The sequence below is a fragment of the Hemitrygon akajei genome, chromosome 1 (genome assembly GCF_048418815.1).
Source record: "Hemitrygon akajei chromosome 1, sHemAka1.3, whole genome shotgun sequence".
Lineage (NCBI taxonomy): Eukaryota > Metazoa > Chordata > Chondrichthyes > Myliobatiformes > Dasyatidae > Hemitrygon > Hemitrygon akajei.
In genome coordinates, this window is record NC_133124.1 from 55,589,732 (window position 1) to 55,611,298 (window position 21,567).

The following is a 21,567-nucleotide window of genomic DNA, read 5'->3' on the forward strand; positions in this document are numbered from 1 at the left end:
CCTCTCCTTTAAATATACCTAATGGCTTGGTAATATCTTGAAATTCCTCCTCATCTGTGTTCTAAATGGACTTACTTCTATTTTGATGCTGTGCCCTCTTGTCCTGGACTCCCCCACTGTTGGAAGCATCCTCTCCACGTACATTCTGTCTTGGCCTTTTAGTATTCAATAGGTTTCGATAAGAGCCCCCCTCATTCTTATGAACTCCAGCAAGTACAGGCCCAGAGCCGTCAAATGCTCCTCAAATACATTAATCCTTTCATTCCAGGAATCATTCTCTTGAACCTCCTCTGGACCTTCTCCAGTGCCAGCGCATCCTTTCTTAGATAAGGGGCCCAAAACTGCTCACAGTACTCCAAGTGAGGCCTCACCAGTGCCTCATAAAGCCTCCCCATCTTTACTTTTATATTCTAGCCCTCCTGCTAACTTTGCATTTACTTTCCTTATCATCGATTCAACCTGCAAGTTAACCTATAGGAAATCCTGCACAAGGTTCCTTTGCATATTTGATATTTCTCCCTTTTTAGAAAATAGTCCATGCTTTTGTTCTCCTACCAAAGTGCATAAATATACACTTCCTACACATTATTCCATCTGCCACTTCTTTTCCCATTCTTCTAATCTGTCTAAACCTCCCTGCTTCCTCAACACTACTTGCTACTCCACCTATCTTCAGCATCAGTTCCATGATCTAAATCATTGACATATAACATGGAAAGAAGTGGTCCCAACAGCGACCCCAGCAGAACACTGTTGGTCACTGGCAGTCAACCAGAAAAGGCTCCCTTTATTCTTGCTGTTTGCCTTCTGCCGGTCAGTCAATCTTTTATCCATGGTAGTATCTTTCCTATAATACCATGCTCTTTGTTGACAGCATGTGCAGCACCTTGTCAAAGGGCTTTTAAAAATAGAAGTAAGCAATTTCCACTGGCTCTACTTTGTCTATCTTGCCATTATTTCCTCAAAAGACTTCCAACAAGATTGAAAAAAGCCATGCTAACCTTGTCCTACTTTATCATGTGCTTCCAAGTATCCTGAAACCTTGTCCTTAATAATGGACTCCAACATTATCCTGGTCACTGAAGTCAGAGCTAACTCAGAGTTCAAAGTAAATTTATTACCAAAGTACATATATGTCACCGCATACGGCGCTGAGGTTAATTTTCTCGTGAGCATATTAAATTAATCCATAATAGAAATATAACCATTATAGAACTAATGTAATACTGTACCAACTGGGCATTCAACTTATGTGCAAAAGACATCAAGCTGTGTAAATACAAACAAAAAGAAGTAACAATAATAAATAAGCAATAAATATTGGGAACATTAAGAGTCCTTGAAGTGACTCCATTTCATTTCAATAATGGGGCAAGTAAAGTTGAGTGAAGTTACTCCTTTTGGTTCAAGAATTGGATGGTTGAGGGGTAACAACTGTTCCTGAACCTAATGGTGTGAGTACTGAGGCTTCTATACCACCTTCTTGATGGCAGCAGCAAGAAGAGAGCATGTCCTGGGTGGTGGGGGTCCCCAATGATGGATGCTGCTTTTCCGCTATATTTCGTGTAGATGTGCTTAGTGGTGGGGAGGGCTTTACCCATGATGGACTGGGCCATATCCATGACTTTTGTAGGATTTTCTGTTCAAGGAGCTTCGGTTTTTCCATACAAGGCTGTGATGCAACCAACATCTGGCCTATAATTTTCTTTCTTCTGCCTCCCTCCCTTAAAGAGTGAAATGGCATTTGTAATTATCCAGTCCTCCAGCACCATTCCAGGATATACAAATTACTGAAAGGTCACCACAATCTCTTCAGCTACCTCTTCCAGATCTTTTTTAGTTGCCTTCTGTTCGTTTTTATTAGTTTACCAGTTCTCTAACTTCCTACTAATATTTGCTCCAGTATATGACCTTTCTTTTGCTTTTTTGCTATCTTTGATTTCCCTTGTCTGTCATGGTTGCCTCATCCTCCCTTTTGTATACTTCTTTTGGATGTATCTATCCTGTACCTTATGAATTATTCACAGAAACTCCAGCCATCGCTGTTCTGCTGTCATCCTTGTTGGTGTCCCTTCCCGTCAACTTTGGCCTGCTCCTCTCTCATGACCCTGTAATTCCCTTTACCTCACTGTAACATTGATACATCTGACTTTAGTTTCTCCCTCGCAAGCTGCAGGGTGAATTCTATCATATCATGATCACTGCCGCCAAAGCGTTCCTTTACATTAAGTTCCCTAATCAATCTGGTTCATTACACAATATCCAATTCAGAATTGCCCTTTCCCGGAGAGCTTAACCACAATCTGCTCTAAAACGCCATTTCATAGGGATTTTAGAAATACCTTCCCTCAGGATCCAGCACCAACTTGATTTTCCCAATCTACCTTTATATTGAAATCTTCCATGACTATCATAACATTGCCATTTTTACATGCCTTTTCTTTCTCCCATTATAATTTGTACTCCATATCCTGGCTACTGTTTGAAGGCCTATATATAACACCTATCAGGGTCTTTTTACCTTTGCAGTTTCTCAACTCTACCTGCAAGGATTCTGCATCTTCCAATCCCATGTCACCTCTAAGGATATGATTTCATTTTTCACCTTCAGAACCACCCCAACTCCTTTACCTGCCTGCTTGTCCTTTCAATACAATGTGTCTCCTTGGATGTTAAGCTCCCAACAATGTTACACCTGCCAATCACTAACTGCTACAAGATCATCATCTTTATTCTGTATACTGTGTGCATTCAAATGTAACACCTTGAGCCCTGAATTCGTCACCTTCGATGTTTACCTCCATGTTAAACTTCAATTTATCCCACTGACTGCAATCTTGCCCTATCATCTGCTTGTCCTTCCTCACAGTCTCACTGCACTCTGCATTGACTTTTATACCAATTGTCCCATCCTCAGCCCTATCACTCTGGTTCCCATCCCCCTGCAAATTAGTTTAAACCGTCTCCAAGAGCTCAAGCAACTCCGTTCACAAGGATGTTACTCTCCCTCGAGGAAGAGATGTCAATGATTTAATCCAGAAATCTGAAACCTTTCCTCCTTCACCAATTCCTCAGCCACAGATTCATTAGCCAAATCATGCTATACTTGCCCTCACTGGTGTGTGCCACAGGCAGTAATCCACAGATTACTACCCTTGAGGACGTGCTTTTCATCTTTCTACCTAACTCCCTATATTGTCTCTTCAAGGCCTCATCCCTTTCCTACCATCTTATTGGTACCAATATAAACCATGACTTCCAGCTGTTCAGATGAACTTAGATATGTTAGGTAACTGACATTGAGCTGGAGGATTACTATATAAACTTTGCAACTGGAGACCAGTTGGTTTAAACATGGTGCTGGGGAATATTTTAGAAACTGTAATGGGGTGGGGGGTGAAGATAGTTACTTGCTGAAGACCATATTTATATGCTATCTTGAACTTGTTGAAAACATTATTTCACTAATCTGATCTTTTTAGAGTGAAATTGGAGGGTTAATGGGGATAATGTAAAAATATTATATATTGATTTTTAAAAGCTTTTTATCCTACATTAATGGCTGCTAGGTAGAACTGGAGAATTATGGAATCATACACTTTGTATTAATGGCATATATTTATTGCTTATAACAAAGTTAGTAATGAGGGGACTTCAGGAAGATATTGGTTGTGGACATTACAAATGCAGTTGAAACTATTGCATAAATGAATGAGAGACTACATCCTGTAGATCAAATGGTGCAAATCCGATAGGAGTGCAGGAATAGAGAATTGAATAGAGAGGTGCATCAAACTTTGATGATGAAGCAGGTTTAGAAATTGTGCATGCTTAAGAAATCCTGATTTCAACAGCAAAGATTTTAAAGACAAGATTATTTTAACCCTTAACCTTCTTTGCATCCACAATGCCACCAACTTTTGTGTAACCCATATATTTACAAATCATATTTCCTTCATTGACATCCAGTCATTGAGGGTCTCTGCACTGATCCCTGTGGTATGCTATTAGTTACAGGCTTCCAGTCAGAAAAACATTCTTCCACGACAATCCTCTGCTTCCCATCAACAAGCCAGATTAGGAAGTAATTAGCTGGACTTGAATGATGTGCTAAAGTTGGTACAAACCAAAAATACAGGGTATTAATACTTTCAAATGTTCAGTAAGTTTTTGCAATAACCTTAAAGTAATTATTTAGTTTGTTTCAGTTTGTTTTCTTTCATTGCATAGTCCATGTTTTTTGTATAGGAGATTAAAGGTTTCTTTTTGTGCTTGTACAGTTTTGATATTGTTTTTAATCTGACCTTTTCTGCCATAATTTATGTTACAGCATTCAGATGAAGTGTTAGATGTTTTCAGAAGCTACAAGTTGGATGACATGCAGGCTTCAAAGAAGAAGCAGGAAGAATTAAAACCACCAGGGGAAGAACATGTTTACTTTGCTAAATTCTTGACCAGTGAGAAGGTATTTTATTGTTTGCAGTTTTAATGAAATTCCATGGGCTATTTGCCAACATCTTTCTGTCAAAAAATTGTTCCATGACAGATTATAATATTGTTGGATTCTGACGGTTTTTGATCTTAGGTTCTTCAGAAGTCAAGAATGAGGCTGTTGGACACAATCGTTTGTTTAAAAACTAAGAGAACAAAGAGATTGAGAAAAGAGGGTAGCAGGCGTAGAATCTAGATGCAATGACAGGGAAGAACAGAAAGAGGGGGAGAGAGAGCTCTTCTTTACCAGTTGCTGATACAGGCATTCCATTCAAATTTGTAGATGAGAGTTAACCAATTATATAGTCCCTCTGCAAATGTAATACTTTCAAATGCCATCAAGAGACTTCCAGAATAATACAGAGGAACTGTAACCACTAGGAAATGTACTAAACAATTGCATATACATAAGTACATATAAAATACAAGGATGTCTCCTTGACCGCCTACATCTTGCAAGAGGAATTGTCCAGGGATCCATTTTCGCTGCTCCAGCTAGGCACAAATATAAAAAGAAACAAACTTGACAGAAACCTCAATCTAGCCTCAGCCTCTGGAGCCAGAGCCTCAGTTCCCCACTCTAACTTTGTCCACTCACACTTTGGCCATTCTGCTTAAAACTATCTTTTTTTATTAACCTTTTGCCAATTCCCTAATAATACAAATGATTTTGAGCTCAGCTGAAAATCCGAACAGGCTCTGCTCACAGTTTTTACATATAAATGTATAAAAGCCTTGACTTCTGACTTGACTTCCATCTCTGATTAAAGCATTTTGCATAAAGATGAGAGTTTGTTTAAATGTGGGTGTCTTCCAAGTATTTGTTACTTCTGTGGATAAGTACAATTGAATTAACAGCTAGGAAGTTTATTTTTTTTAAAAATGTCATTCAGTACATCCTGCTTAGTCCTGTTTCTGATTCACCACTGATTTCAAACTTGTTATTTGTTTACGAAGCTGGTTTCTGCTTCATTTAGATGGTTTTTCCAGAGCAGTAAGGTAATATAACACAAATCAAAATGTTCTTATCCTCCTGTCATTCATTTTCAATTAAGGAAGTACCTGCCAGCAAATGTCTGTATGCCATTTAACCTTCCTACAGCACCCCGTGCCCAAATATCCTTAATTTTCCAAACTCATTTCCTGGGCTTTGAAAATGAAATAAACCAAAAATCCCATATGTTTATATGTTTAAGTTCACAAAAATTCACCTGTAATTCTGACTTTTTCCTATTTTACTGCTAGCTGATGGACCTACAACTGAATGATAGCAACTTCAGACGACATATCCTTTTGCAATATTTGATATTGTTTCAGTACCTGAAGGGTCAAGTCAAATTTAAAAGGTAACTGTATATGAATTTACTGTGTATAGTTTTAAGGATGTTCCATTAATGTATCATTAAGTTTTATGTTAGTTGAAAATGCTTCTAGCTTCATGAAATTAAGCACTCAAAGGTATATTTTAAAAAACAGGAATATCAGTGTGCCAACTGAAATGGAAGGCAAGCGAGACATATATTGTTATGCAGGAAATGTTGGTGGTGTTTGATCATCTTGATTTTGAAGCACATTTGTAAGCACATCACTCAATTTTGTCCTGAATTAGCTATTTTCATTAGGGAAAGTTAGTTAAAGCTAATTAAATGAAAGTATGTCTTGAAATGAATAGACTTTATTACTTACATCTTTCATATACATGAGGAGTAAAAATCATCTTTGTCTAAATGTGCAATGGGCAATTTATAGTAATTTATAATATGTACAACAGGACAGTCAGTATAACATAGAAATACAATTGTGTCAGCATGAATTAATCAGTCTGATGGCCTGGTGGAAGGAGCTGTCCCAGAGCCTGTTGGTCCTGGCTTTTATGCTGTGGTACCGTCTCCCGGATGGTAGCAGGTGGAACAATTCATTAACAAACTTGGTTTTCTTCATTGTGTTTTCCCATCAATTAATCTTAGCTAATCATGCCTTTACCTTTCTCTGCAAAATTATTGTTCCGCTGGTGCCCTTAGGATATTGGTTTCACTTTAACAAAATTATTGTTAACATTGTGAACTATTCTAGGGAATGTTGGTGGTGTTACACGGTTATTGGAGTTGATATTATCCAGCTGACAGATACCTTCAGACACTATTTTACTTTTGCTAGATAATGGTCAAGTGTGGGAAGCCTGTTGGCTTTTCCCTTAAATATCCTAGGGACTTTACTCAGCTGAAATCATCACTTTTAGTGCTGGCCAGGAATCACATTTGAAGCATATTTTTTTATCTGAATACTGAAAAAAGTTGTTAAAAATTGAACACCCAGAGGGAAATTCACAGGGAGAGGTTTATCATCATTCACTTATAGGATGTAAAATTTGTTGTTTTATGGTAGTAGTATGGTGCAAAGACACAAAAATTACAAAATGAATGGCTCAAAATAAAAAGAATAATGAGGAATTTGTCTAAGCCATTAGGGCAGTATTGGTGTAATTTAATTAAAACTTTCTGCTAAGTTGATCTCCATCGTGCATGATCTTTCACTGGTTTTGCTTTCTCTCTCAGGCATCCCTGAAGGAGTATTTCCTGGTTTATTTTTCTTTACTTCTTTGATTTCTATTATATCTTCCTCATTGCTGAATGTGAAGACTGGTCTACTTAGTTTTATTCCAATACGCATTAAAACTTAATAGTTTTAGAGTAGTGAAACTGGGTTGCGGAGGCTCAGTTGCCAAGTATACTTAAGATAGATTTATAGCTCAAAGGGTTGTAAGGTTAGTACAGATAAGTGGCACTGAGGTGGAAGATTCTTTGTCATCTTCCTGAATGGTAACTCCTACCTCTGATCCTAATGTTCCCATTTCCTTATTCAGAATTGTGTCAGGAGGTGTCAGAAGCATTAAGTAGTTATTTTGGAAGAAATACACATCAGTAGAGATTTATAGGATATTCTGTAGAAGATGGTTTTCAGAGCTGTATGTGAGGATAAAGCTCAGGATTTGCTTTGTATTTTAGGAGCTATGAAGGTAAGGAGATTTTAAGGTTGGAGATGGGCTGAAAGGAACAGATGAATAGTAAATTATGTGATGTTTACTGTATGTTTTTAGTAGGAAGTTCAAACAACAGCCACAGAACTAACAAATAATGAGTAATGTTTAGACACATCTATTCACCTGGAGCTATGAGAACACAACTAAATCGAGTATGACCCAGTGTAATTCTTTCTCACAGTTCCTATTGTGTATTAACTGATGAGCAGTCTCTTTGGATTGAAGATACTACCAAAGCAGTTTATCAGGTTGGTTAAAATCAATTAATGTATTACAATTAAATCTTCCCAAATATAGTATTTATTTCAAGCATAATTGTGCTGAATTTGTTTTATTTTTCATTAATCTTCACATTATATGGTTATGCAGACTAGTAATTGTAAGTGATTTCCCTGTACCTTGCTACTCCTTGTTATTGCAGCCTTGGTAAATCACTCACATTTAATTGGTGCTCAGTATTTCCTACTCCTGCAATTATGCCTCTTCTGAAAGATTCCATTGATTTGTTAAAGGATATTGATGTCATTAGTTAGGGTAAAGATGTCTACAAATGTACTTGCCAGTCTGGAATCAGGCCCTTTGGTTCACTTTATTCTCACTGACCATCAGGTCCCAAATTAATCTTGTTTTCTGACACTGTAACCTTCTCTCTGTCATGGTATTTCAAGTACTCATTTAAGTACATTAATGTGGTGAAAGTGCCAGTCTTCACCATTCCTTTGGGCAGTGGTGAAAAATAATGCTTTTCAAATCCCCTCCAACTCTCTATGCTTTCTGATTTTGAAGACCTCCGCTGTGTGTAAAAAAAAAAAAACACACACACAACTAAATTCTGCTTTTCCTATGTATGTCCCTTATATATTTATTTCTCAAATAATCCTCCTCAGCCTTCTCCCCCTCCAAGGATATCCAGTTTCTCCTCATAATTGAAACACACTCCCAGGCAACTCCCTGTCAATTCCGATCTGCACAAAATACTCTATGGCCCAACTAATTTTTTATGACTGTACCATAATTTTCCTCTTGCATTATATTGTGGCGACCCACTTTCTGCGCAGGCAAACTGGCTCACAAATAGCCAGCGCGCGGGGGGAGACTTTGGTAATGCACCTCTGACGTCATTTCCGCCTGGAGAGGGCGGGTGCTAGGGATTAAATGTCAGCGCCGCGAAGTTTGAATAAACTAGTCTCAAAACGACTTACCGACTGCATGTCGTTATTTCAGCGCTGTGTGTAGCACATCGCTACAATATTTCATTTAATGGAAACAAGTATTTAATTCAGTGTGCTGCCTCAGCCACCTTATCTACTTACTTTAGGGATCCTAATGTACATCAAGCTCCCTCTGTTCCTCTGTATTTCATACGATCCTACCATTCATTGTGTTTATCCAATCCTTACTACTTTATCCAAAATGTATCTGTTCACACTTACAAGATTATAGTTCATTTTGTCATTTCTACTCCCATCTTACAAATTTATCAGTTATCATCTGTTGCCCAAGACCAACTATAACACACGATGAACCACACCACCAGTTTTAGTGACATCTGACTTGTTCATGATCAGGTTATTAATGTCATTAACAAACAGCAAAGGTCTCAGCATAAATCCTCGTGGTATATCACTGGTCAGACTTCCATTTGTAAAAACAACTACATCATCACAAGCCAGTTTTGGAGCTCATTTACCAAATTGTTTTGCATGAGATGGGCTTGGATGAGAGATTTCTTAACCTACTGATGTCCAGCTCCTCTCAAGATATAATCTCAGTAATTTAATTTCCCTTTACAAAGTCTCATTGCCTCTCCAAGTGCATCCTCCCTCTTGGACTCCTGAAAAGTTATTCATCTCTTCAGCCCACTAAATCAACTAGGACCTTCTCCTTTTCAACATAGATTGTTCTCGGATCCTATCCTTTTCCCTGAATTGTAGTTGATATTTGACCAGCCTTGCATTTTGAAGCTGCAAGTGTGGTAATTATTTTAGTTAATTGAATAAAACCGGATCAGATGCACAGTTATAGATCATTGTTTACTTTTACATTTTGGATATTTGAGTTTACTTTTGACCTCAATTGTTTGTTTGTCCTCCAGTGTAAAATTTGGTGCAATATTGAGTGTGCTAACATGTATTTTCAAGAATGCTTAATGTCTTTTTGTTCCTAAATTTGCAGAATTAGGTAGATGGGGAGATACAGCAGATAGAATTTTTTTTTTGATTTGAAACTTTTACACAGTAACACTTGCATTAAGAGTCTATAAAACTATAGAAAATATTGTTGCTGATCCCAAAAAGATCAGGATTATTGATAAAAATGCTCTCTAAAATGTTTTTTTTTTGTGTAGTTGTTCAAAGAAACACCACCTGATGGAGAAAAGTTCTCTAGCATGGTAGAGGTATGTTAAGTTATTTTTGTTTTCAATTTCTGATTTAGATTTTCTGATACTAGGTAGTCAGTTAATAATAAAGCTGTTTCTTACATGCTGTCACAAAATGGTGAAATGGGACAGATGCCAAAGAGCATTGTTCATTTATTTCTTGCTTATTGTATGTGCCAGATGTGGGTGCCATGGTAGCTTAGTAGTTAGCATGATGCTGTTATAGCTTGGGGTGTCGGGAGTTTGCAGTTCAATCCCATTGTCCTCTACAGCATGGAATGTATGGGTTTTTTTCTGGGTACTTCCATTTCCTCCCACAGTCCAGTTAGTATGCTAATTGGTCATTGTAAATTGTCCTGTGATGGGGTTAGGGTTAAATCGGAGGTTGTTAGGTAGTGCTGGGAGGCCTGCCACAAAGAGCTGGAAGGGTCTGAATAAGTAATGCAGAGCAGTGCTTTTGAACCAGTTGAACTGTGACCAAATGTGATTTTTAAGCTCATGAGATCGTGCCTAGGATATCTCACTTTGATGGTGGATTTTTTTTTTGTTAAGAGATTTTCACAATATACATTGTTTATAACTTGGAGATGGTCTTCCAAGTCTGTGTAGGTAATTAAATATTTACACATTAGAATTCAAAAAGTTGAAAGATAAATTTTATTCTCAAAGTACATGTATGTCACCATATACAACCTTGAGTTTCATTTTCCTGTTGGCATACTCAGTAAATCAATAGAATAGTAACTATAATAGGATCATCAGTGAAAGATCAATCGGAGTGCAGAAGATGACAAACTGTGCAAATGCAAATATAAATAAATAGCAATAAGCAATGAGAACATGGGATAAAGAGTCCTTAAAGTGAGATAATTGGTTGTAGGAGCATTTCAATTATGGGGCAAGTGTTGTAGTTATCCCTTTTTATTTAAGAGCCTGATATTTGAGGGGTGGTAACTGTTCTTGAACCTGGTGCTCTTGTGCCTTCTACCTGATATGGCTGCAATGAGAAGAGAGCATGACCTGGGTGGTAGGGATGTCTGATGATGGATGCTGCTTTCTTGTGACAGGTTTCATGTAGATGTGCTCAGTGTTTGGGAGGGCTTTACCCATGACGCACTAGGCCAAATCTACTGCTTTTTGTAGGATTTTACCTTCAAGGACTTTGGTGTTTCCATACTAGGTGTTTCCATACATGGTGATGCAGCTAGTCAATATACTCTCCACCACACATTTATAGAAGTTTGTCAAAGTTTTTGATGTCATGCCAAATCTCTGCAGACTCCTGAGGAAGTAGAGGTGCTGCGGTGCTTTCTTCAGAAGCCTCTCACGTGCTGGGTCCAGGACAATTGATTTGAAATAGTAACACCCAGGAATTTAAAGGTGCTAATCCTCTCCACATCTGATCCTCTGATGAGGACTGGCTCACAGACCTTTGATTTCCCTCTCCCGAAGTCTGTAACTAGTTCCTTGGTCTTGCTGATATTGAGAGGTTATTGTTATGCCAAATTTCTAATCTCCCTCATGTATGCTGATTCATCACCACCTTTGCTTCAGACCAAAACAGTGATGTCATCAACAGAATTGATCTGATCTGACTCATATTTGATTACAGCATATATTACACAGTGAAGAGAACTGGATTGCATGGAAAAATGAAGGCTGTCCAAGTTTTGTTAAAGAAAGGTATATTCTTCACAATTTAATCATACTTTCTACAGCTTTATCATTTTTTGTCCCCTTTCTACTTCAAAATGAAAAACCAGCATTTTGATCTGTATATCTACCACTGTTTCTCCTATTAACATTCTATAAGCATAAATTAAAGCAAGAGTCTTTTAGTAACTTTGTCATGAAGTTTTCTTTTTAAAATGTATTTCAAACAAGTAATGTTTCCCAAGTAATTATTGAACGGCATCAGCTGGATAGTGTTGCCTTAAGAAAAGGAACAAACTTGATGCAGTATGCAAGTTCTGTTTCATTTCTCTGAACACCCTTAATTAAACTGTATGCACCCATCAGAAATCATTGATTCACTCTCATAAGTTATATTTGGTTTTCAAGACCACCTGATTCCAAAATTCCAAAACCTGCAAGGAAAAGACCAGCTCCTGAAGATTTCTTTGGAAGGGGACCAAATAAGAAGGTCTTGATGGGAAAGTAAGTATATAAGAAATTGAGTTTAAGACAGAGCAAGCATGGCTGAGTTGGTTTATTAGGTAAGCTGTACCATTTCACTGATATACCTGGCTTTCTCTTAAAATCATTAAAGTTACATGCCTACTAAAATTAGGATAGCAAGGATGAGTGCTCTTGGTTTTCCATTTTTTGGCATTCAAGCGAGACATACATGCACGTAGTATGAATCTTTCTGACGGAATATTGTGAAGTGTGCATCCCTCCACACTACACAGTCCAGTAATTTCTCTGAATGAGAAAGCTGATGGATGCTAAAATAAGCACAGCTTTCTCATAGATTAATAACTATTTAACAGTGCCAAAGCACATTTAACATAGGAATTTTGTAGCTCTCCACATAAAGATTCATTCCTGGCAGAAATCAAATTTGGCTTTTAAAACCAGGATAATGTTATTTAGAAACATAGAAAACCTATAGCACAATAAAGGCCCTTTGGCCCATGATGTTGTGCCGAACATGTACTTTAGAAATTACCTAGGGTTACCCATAGCCCTATTTTTCTAAGCTCCATGTACCTATCCAAGAATCTCTTAAAAGACCCTATCATATCTGCCTCCACCACCATCGCTGGCAGCCTATTCCACGCACCCACCTCTCTCTGCGTTTTTTTAAAATTACCCGACATCTCCTCTGTACCTACTTCTAAGCACCTTAAAACTGTGCCCTCTCGTGTTAGCCATTTCAGCTCTGGGAAAACGCCTCTGCCTATCCACACAATCAATGTCTCTCATCATCTTATACACCTCTAGCAGGTCACCTCTCATCCTCTGCCGCTCCAAGGAGAAAAGGCTGAGTTCACTTAACCTATTCTCATAAGGCATGTTCCCCAATTGAAGGCAACATCCTTGTAAATCTCCTCTGCACCCTTTCTATGGTTTCCACATCCTTCCTGTAGTGAGGTGACCAGAACTGAGTACAGCACTCCAAGTGGGGTCAGACCAGCGTCCTATATAGCTGTAACATTACCTCTCAGCTGTTAAACTCAATCCCACAGTTGATGAAGGCCCATGCACCGTATGCCTTCTTAACCACAGTGTCAACCTGCGCAGCAGCTTTGAGTGTCCTATGGACTCAGACCCCAAGATTGCTCTGATCCTCCACGCTGCCAGGTATTTACTGTAGTTTCTAAAATGTTACCAACTTTGATATCAAGAAAGGTGTTCCTTAAATCTTTCCCTTGAGCCTTGAAAGATCTTATGGTTAACAAAAAAAACATAAATTGCTGCAAAATCCAATGCCATCTGAAATCCACTTTCAGACTGAGACCCTTCATCAGGGTTGGAAATGAAGGGTGAAAATGGGAGGGAGAAGGGGGACAAATTAGAAGTTAATAGGTGAAGGCAGGTGGGTGGGAGAAGGGGGAAGAAGAAGCTGGGAGGTGATAATTGGAGAAGAAGGAGTCTGATAGGAGAGGAGAGTGGGCTGTGGGAGAAAGGGAAGGAGGAAAAGTACTGGAAGAGGCATGAGGCCAGTGTGGAGAATTGAAGAAAGGGGAGGGGAAAAATTATCGGAGGGAGAAATCTATGTGCATTCCTCCACCGTGAGAGTGTCTTCATCATGGCAGAAGATGAGGACATTGTCTGGGATGTTGGAATGGGAATGGAGATAGGAATTGAAATGTCTGGCCAGCAGGAAATTATGCTTTTGGCAAATGGAGCAGAGGTGTTTGACAATGCCCCCCCCCTCCACCCCCACCCCCAACCCCCAGTTTACTTTGGGTCTCACCAGAATCAGAGTCAGAAGTAGAGGATGCCGCATCAGGAGCACTGGGTAAGTAGGCAATCACAATAGATTCACAGGTGAAGTGTGGCCTCACCGGGAAGGACTGTTTGTGGCCCTGAATAGGGGTGTTGGAGGAAGTGAATTGGCAGGTGTCACATTTCTATCGTTTGTAGGGATAGGGAGATGGTGGGCAGGGACAAATGGACAAGGAATCATGGAGGAAGCAATCTCTATGGAAACCAGAGACTGAGGGAGGTAATGATAGGCTGTGTGGTAGTGTCCCATTGAAGATGGTGGAAGTTGCAGAGAATGATGTGTTGAATGCGCAGACTGGTGGAGTGGTGAGGACCAGAGGAATTCTATCCCTTTTAGTAAAATCCAGTGCAAGGCTCATAATCTTATGCAGAGTTTGGAGATCTGCATGAGGGGAACAGCAGTGAATTGTAAGTACTTTTTGCAGCCATCTTACTACCACAATTTTTATTACAGATTTTCTGGTTTACTACTGGAGGTTTTGCATGATTTGAAGACTTATTCTGTTTTTATAATATTCAAACCAGCTTCTGAATTTTGTAAATGAGGTGGTACTTCAAATCTAATAAATAGTAATTTTGTATTCCACAGTGAAGAACTGACACGGCTATGGAATCTCTGCCCTGATAACATGGAGGCATGTAAGTCTGAGAGCAGGTAAGAGATAGTTTAACTACCTTTTATAAAGCCATTAGTTTTAATAAAGATGAGATGTACTGATGATACTTGACATCTGTGAAGAGATAAACCTTGTTAATGCATCAGAATAATAGACCTTTTAAAAAAAACAAAAATGGTAATACTCTAATGCGTAGCAGATCAAGTTACTTGTGCAGACAAAAACTTCTGCTTTCTTGCTCTCGCTTTACATTCCTTCAGATAGATCAGCTATAATTAGTAAGATTCATCATCCCATCTGTGACAGCATCAACATTTGCATCACACGACAATCAGTCTCCACCCTACAACATTGACCTCGTTCTGTCTCCTCACTCAGCCTATTTGGAATTAATGACTGTGATCAAGCATTGATCTACTGTGACAATAGACTCTACTCCAGCTTTGTAGTTTTTGATTGAGTAACTTTGAACTCCTAAATGAAGGATGTGAAGTAGTAAGGAACAGCAGTTACACCCATTAATAAAAGACTTCATAAATGCAAATGATTCTCCCATATGGTACATTTCCTGTTGTGATTAAGTGTATAGTGTATACTATAATTTATAATCTCCTGAACAAAAGTATGTTTGCATTCATGCGGAAGATATTTTAACTAATAAATTGATAGTCAGTTTTTATATTTTGATCTTTAGTTTGTGTGCCTTGTGTGGATATATTTCTTTCTAATAATTTAATGTTTGTGATTTCAGAGAGTTTATGCCCAGTTTAGAGGAATTTTTTGAAGAAGCTATTGAACAAGCTGATCCTGAGAACATGGTTGAAGAAGAGTATAAGTAAGTTACATTTCACAAACTTAAAGGTGTGATTCTTTTAACTAGTTAAAATTATGATTATCCAAAATATGTTCACGTTCCAACAGTGTTTAATTTAATTACACAGGGTGGTAAATAATTCCAATTATGGTTGGAGGGCATTAAGGCTGCTAGCTCGAAGAAGTCCACATTTTTTCCAGCCAACCAATCAGCAATTCAAGAGCTTACCTGAGTACCTAGACAATATGGTTATCAAATTGGCTAAGGAATTACCTGTAAGTATGTCAGCTTCATATTCATGATTTAATTATGCAATATGGATACGTAATATGCCATATATTGAAAAAAGACATCTCAGTAACACTCATTTAGAATCTGATGTTCTGATTCATCTAATCCATCAGTAATTTAACATTGAGGAAATGTGTGCAAACACCTTCTGCTTCCCTTGCTACAATCAGAATCTAAGTTGGATTTAAGTTTTGGCAAAAGTTTAAAAAATGCTGGCTTTTACTCAGTGTTACGACCATTTGAGTTAGTGAAGTATTTTATTTTTATTTAGAGGTGCTGCACAGTTACAGGCCCTTCCAGTCCAACATGCCAACCTATTAGACCCATGTGATCAACTATCCTACTGGCCTGTTTTCTTTGGAATGTGGGAGGAACTCAGAGCATCCAGAGGAAACCCAGTGTGATGAGTGTTAACTTCAAGCATTAATCCTCAGTAATAATCTCTAATTACTGATAGGTACCTTTATTGGCTCAGCTAACAAACGCACCTGAATTTGCAAAACTAAGTACCTGTGTACACTCTGTTTCCCTGACCTTTAATGAACAGTCAGAACCGTAATACCCAAGACAAGGACTCTATGCTGGCCAGGCATTCTTGTTGATCCCAATGTAATCTACACATTTGTGATGTGGGGTCATCCACTTTTGCAATTGTTGATCTCCAAAGTCTGTGCTCCCAAAATCCTCCATTTGTATTCCTTTCCTTGTCAGATCAATCTATGATGTTTCAATTTCATTGGCTGAAGGATATCTGACAGACCTGCATTAGCTCCTCATTGGATGTGGCCCAAGATTACAGGCAGTATTGCTTTATTGCTATTTCCATCCTTATGACCTAGGTAATGCCTTTTGTTCTGTCCATTTCAGACTGGTTCAAACCAGGTCGCCCAAACACTGGACCCAGACGAGCAGATCACGTTCTGCATGCCTCCCACTTTAAATAATAAACAGCTTATTATCTAAGAATGGTCTCATGTTTACCAGATCATCAGCAGAAACTCTTTGTGTCCACATTCAGTTGTTCTAATTAAGTTATTCCTGGGCAAGAGCCTGTTTCCCAAACAGTTATCAAAATGGCCACTTCAATTCCTGCAACCACATGGTAAGAGCAAAGAACTTTGCTTTGTCTATTTCCACTGCTCTTACCTCATTCCTTTAAGCTGATTTGTAGATTGTAGATTCTCTGGCCAACACCGGACAGTTATGGAGAGAATGTACAAATTCCTTCAGGACAGCAGCGGTAATTGAAAAACTCAGTTGCTGGTGTTGTTATAGTGTTGTGCTAACTGCTACACTACTGTCCCATCTCAATAATACTTTCAAACCAAAAGAACACAAAGCACTTCACTAAATATTTAGAGACTGAGAGCAGCGAACTTGGTCAGAGTAATTTGAAGGTCTAAAGCCGTATCTGCAGAGGTATTGCATCGGAGAGGCCTGAAGAAAAGTTTGATTTCCAGCCAAATTGGCAAACACTTAAATAGTTGAAATTGGAGTGCAGTATGAAAAGAATTAACATGAAATTGTAATGGAAATGAAAGGTAAGTAAAACTATTGAAATAGAGGAGAAAAGGTGAAAGAAATTTGAAATTGAAGAAAAGGCTAAATGAGATGAGTGCTGGACAGAAGTCCTAGTTTCACATTTGCTTATTAAAGAAGTTGCTCTTAATTATGTATGACATGCAGGATTTATGATAGCAATGATAGGATTTAATGGCAAACTCTCAGGGATAAAGGAGTCTTTCAAATTTGAATTGCTTGTCTAATAATAACACTTCTGATTGCTTCCAGCCTCCATCTGAAGAAATAAAGACAGCAGAAGATGAAGATGAGGAAGAAGACAATGATGATGCATTGCTAAAAGAAAGCAATGAAAGTAAGTAAGATTCAGATATTTCATGAAATGTATTAAAAGTTAATGCTACTCAGCATTTTTATATCAGATGTGGGACCTCTGAATATAACTAATTCTTCAGTGTTTTTCTCCAGTCCCTCTCCCTAGAGTTGGTAGCATTGATAGTAATCTAAGGAATGCATGAATAATATTAATAAAAAAGAAAGTAGAAACATTAAAGGAAAACTCCAAACCCAAACAGCATACTTTACCACAAGTTTTGGCAGTTCCAAGAGAATATTCATATTATTTAATTATGAATCTTTCACCAATTTATTATAAGCCACTAATTTCCCAGAAAATTAGTTGTTACCATATGAAAATGGAAGGTAGTCTGTTGCTGGCTGAAAAATACATGGAAATCTAGGAGATTCATGAATGTTATAAATGTGCGCCTGGATTTTGCAGTTAACACCACCGTGCTTGATCTCAAAGAAATCTGCTCATAGAGGTCTGATAATCTTCATGATTTATCTTCATGGTATGGATTTCTTTTCCTAATGTTGGTAGCTTTTGGTCATCAAGGGAAGTTCAAGGATCCAGCAAAGGTGATATCAGCAGAAAGGTTAGCAGCAACAAAAATCTTTCATGTAACTATGATTATGAGCTCAGATGGCAAATATGGAAGTAAATGTACAAGCATTTTACAAAGCAAAAATAAGTATTAGAATGAATACACAAGACATTTTCAAAATACGAAACAATCTCTGCAGCTTTAACAAAGCACTATTTCTTGTGCGTATAATCATGTCATCCATTTCAAAATGTTTTCATATTAAGTACAGTATTTTGAAATAAAAATAAAATCCATACATGAATAATTGGCTCTTTTAGCATTAGGCTATATTTTATTATTTCTTGGCTTGTATGGAATTAAAAGCTTATTCACCTTATGCCACAAAGTACTATTTTAAATGGCATTTTTTTCATGAATGGTTATCTTGAATTATCATTCTTGCATTGATTTCTGGTGATTAACAGGAGATTAATGCAAAAACTATACAGTGGCATCCAAAGGAGGTGCAGAGCATCACTGATGATTCCTGGATTTGCACTGTAACTCCTGCATGTTTCAAATACTGTTTCTGTCAACTGCTTTCATTATGATGGTGGGAGCTCACAGATTCACCGTGATTTTTGATCATAGCTGAGCCCAACATCAGTGAAGCAAGAAAAATTATAAATTATGGTTGGTCATTGAGGAAAGTTGTTGCTATTGCTGAGTCAGGTGGAATTCTTGAATAGCTCTAGTAATTCACCACTCAAGCCAATTGAGAAGGAGTTTTTATAATTGCATTTCCTTGCATTAATGACTGCTGTGGTTCTGAGTAATTTTTTAAAAAATCATTTGAGCAATAGTAAAAATTTCTTCCTGACAGACTGACCTTTTTTAAAATTAAAAAGTATGAATGCTACTACTTTGTGTGAAATTAAGCTAGATTTTAAATATATATATTGACATTGTTCAAAATTATTACAGTTGGAATCCATTATTAACATACTTTATGTTGTGGTATGTGATCACTGTTCTGGTTTCAAATGACATTTTACCACTAAGAAGACCAGGATCACTCTGTTCACCATACATAGGTTGCAGTGTAAATTTCATACTTAATTACCCAGCATCATTAAACATGATGAGCCTGGAGGTAGAGAGTTTCCGTTCTATGGATCATAAAACTTAGAGAATCACTCAAGAGTTAGGAATTACAAGTCAGTAAATGGAAAAAGTCAGAACATGCATTTGTTAATCATAGAAGTGACAAACAGGTGCACTTCTCAAAAAATATTTTAAAATATTTCATGAAATCATTTAAAAAAAAACAAACTCCAATATTGACATTTCTAGTTTCCCATGTATTTCAGCCAACAACAGCAGGCTACCTGACATCATCGTCTGGTGACAAAAGGCTGCTAAAGACCTCTCCCCAGCAGTTAATGGTTGCAATCAGGTAGGTAGAAAAATCCATTTTGAAGGCACTTTTATATTGTTACATGGGGTCCTGGGAAACATTCCTCCTATTGAGATCTGTGACCTTCATGTGCCATACTACCTCATCAGACCTTTTAGAAGTTAAAAACTAAAACTGAAAGGAAATAAGACCAATGAAAATAAGAATAGACCATGTAGCCCCTTGAGTTTGTCTGATTTTCAGAAAGTTCATGGCTGACCTTGTGCCTTGTCCACTTTCTCACTAAGCGCATAGCTATGGATAGATTCAGAACTGAAACTGATATTTTAGGGTGCTAAAGGAACCAGTCACCTGGCATCCACTGGCCTTCAAGACTGGTTGCATTTAGAGAGAAGCATCCCCTAGCTATCATAATGTATGTAACCTAGATTTTCATTTCCCAAAATTAACTCCAGGTCTAGGTGACAGGAACATCGGCATTTATAATTAACACTTCTTTGCAAAAGGTTTGGGGTTTTCAGAAGTGGGAGTATGCTGTTTCTGGAGTTTTCCTTACAATGTTTAAACTTAAAATCATACATTTTCATATCAGTGTCATTTATTGAAGCATGCAAGATATCATTATAGATTCATCCTTTCTGCCTCCATTCCAATGTAATATGCAGGTGATTAGTTATACTACAGTAAGTAGAAGAACCTATTCTAAAGCTGTTGGAGTACTTTCCTGAGTTCCTTCAAAGAAGCAAGAATATTTTTTTCATGAAGAAACATCTTTTTCAAATTGGTATGAGGAATACTGATGAGTATAGAGTAATAAAAGGTAGGTTTTAGATATGAAGAGAGAAATCAAGCACATGGTTTCTGAAGTACCAGAGATTAGGACTGAATTGGTTGCCAAGGTGGGAAGGCAGATGCAAAGAAATAGAATGTCTATAAGAAAATGAGGTGGGGATATTACAATGATGAGTTTCAAATCCACTTTGTTAGTGATTAATAGCATACTAAGTTTGTTAACAATCAAGCCTGAGAAAGTGATTAAAATGGATAAGGGACTGGGGAACAGAGCTGAAGGGAGGATGTGGAGTTTCTAGCTGGGACTGATGGTTTTAGATGTGATGAATAGAGGAATGTATTGACATTTTTCAACCATAGTTTCAGATGAACAGTTTTTCCAGGCTTAAGCTGTTGAAAGGAGTTCCATTGTGTAAGCATGCCTGGGAAAGCTGAGCCATTTCTGTGAAAATGTCCATAGAGGATTGGTGAAGACTAGAATTTGGAGTGAAGCTCAAGCCACCTTGCCTGCATTTGTCGATGAAGAAATTAGGGCTGTCAGTTAATCTGTTACTTTTAAGAACATCATCCAAGCAGATTATTAACAACATTGGCCTGGATTTTTGGGCAGTACTAAGAATTGTGTTGTCTCTGATTCAATTGTGTAAATTTCCTGCCAGCCTTCCTTTCAAAAGTTGAATGATAGTGGTAATGTCTTGCCAATTTAATTGCCTTCTCATGGGATGAAGGGCAGGCTTGGGCAAGGTAGGTTTGTGGAGCAAGCCTAGTCACAAACAAAATTTTAAATAGGTGACAAAGTTAAATTCCCAATTAGACATTCAGAAATCTTAGAAACATAGAAAATAGGTGCAAGAGTAGGCCATTTGGCCCTTCGAGCCTGCACCGCCATTCAGTATGATCATGGCTGATCATCCAACTCAGAACCCTGTACCTGCTTTCTCTCCATACCCTTAGTAAATTGATAAAATTTTAAAACAAAATTGAAAACATTGAATGAGACTCTGATTAGGCTGTTATTAAAAATTGTCTTTTCCACCATGTCTCTGGAATTAATGTTCCTTTTGTTAGCTGGTTAATTTTCTGCAGCATTCACAACTGGATCTGGCAGGATTGATTTGAGCTGATGCTCCAGTTATTGGGTTGCTTAGCTGACTATTGCACACTGATTTGTATGTTGAAGCATCAAGTTGGGGCTTTGTTTTAAGTTTGCTTGAAGCTGCACTCTCTGAACTAGGGCGAGTTGATAGAAGGTAATTATAGAGTAGGGGAATTGCATGCAGATTGTGGTGGTACAGATTATTTATTCTCATAATGGTGCACAGTGATGTATGACTGCCCAGATTTGAATTGGCAAACTTAACATGATTTTTAAGTACAATTG

General features: G+C 37.8%; 1 protein-coding gene across 3 annotated transcripts in view; it reads left to right on the plus strand.

The window, feature by feature from the left end:
* thoc1 (THO complex 1) overlaps positions 1–21,567 on the plus strand; it is a 79,658-nt gene that overhangs the window by 49,364 nt on the left and 8,727 nt on the right. For 2 of the 3 annotated variants that reach the window (XM_073043465.1, XM_073043474.1), the window contains exons 11-20: positions 4,331–4,465; positions 5,737–5,837; positions 7,713–7,779; positions 9,879–9,929; positions 11,524–11,594; positions 11,973–12,068; positions 14,455–14,520; positions 15,234–15,317; positions 15,424–15,571; positions 17,379–17,463. In XM_073043465.1, coding sequence (XP_072899566.1) covers positions 4,331–4,465; positions 5,737–5,837; positions 7,713–7,779; positions 9,879–9,929; positions 11,524–11,594; positions 11,973–12,068; positions 14,455–14,520; positions 15,234–15,317; positions 15,424–15,571; positions 17,379–17,463 — 904 coding nt within the window. Of the gene's footprint in view, positions 1–4,330; positions 4,466–5,736; positions 5,838–7,712; positions 7,780–9,878; positions 9,930–11,523; positions 11,595–11,972; positions 12,069–14,454; positions 14,521–15,233; positions 15,318–15,423; positions 15,572–17,378; positions 17,464–19,347; positions 19,434–21,567 lie in introns of all 3 variants that reach the window. The other variant, XM_073043481.1, reaches the window with a different exon arrangement.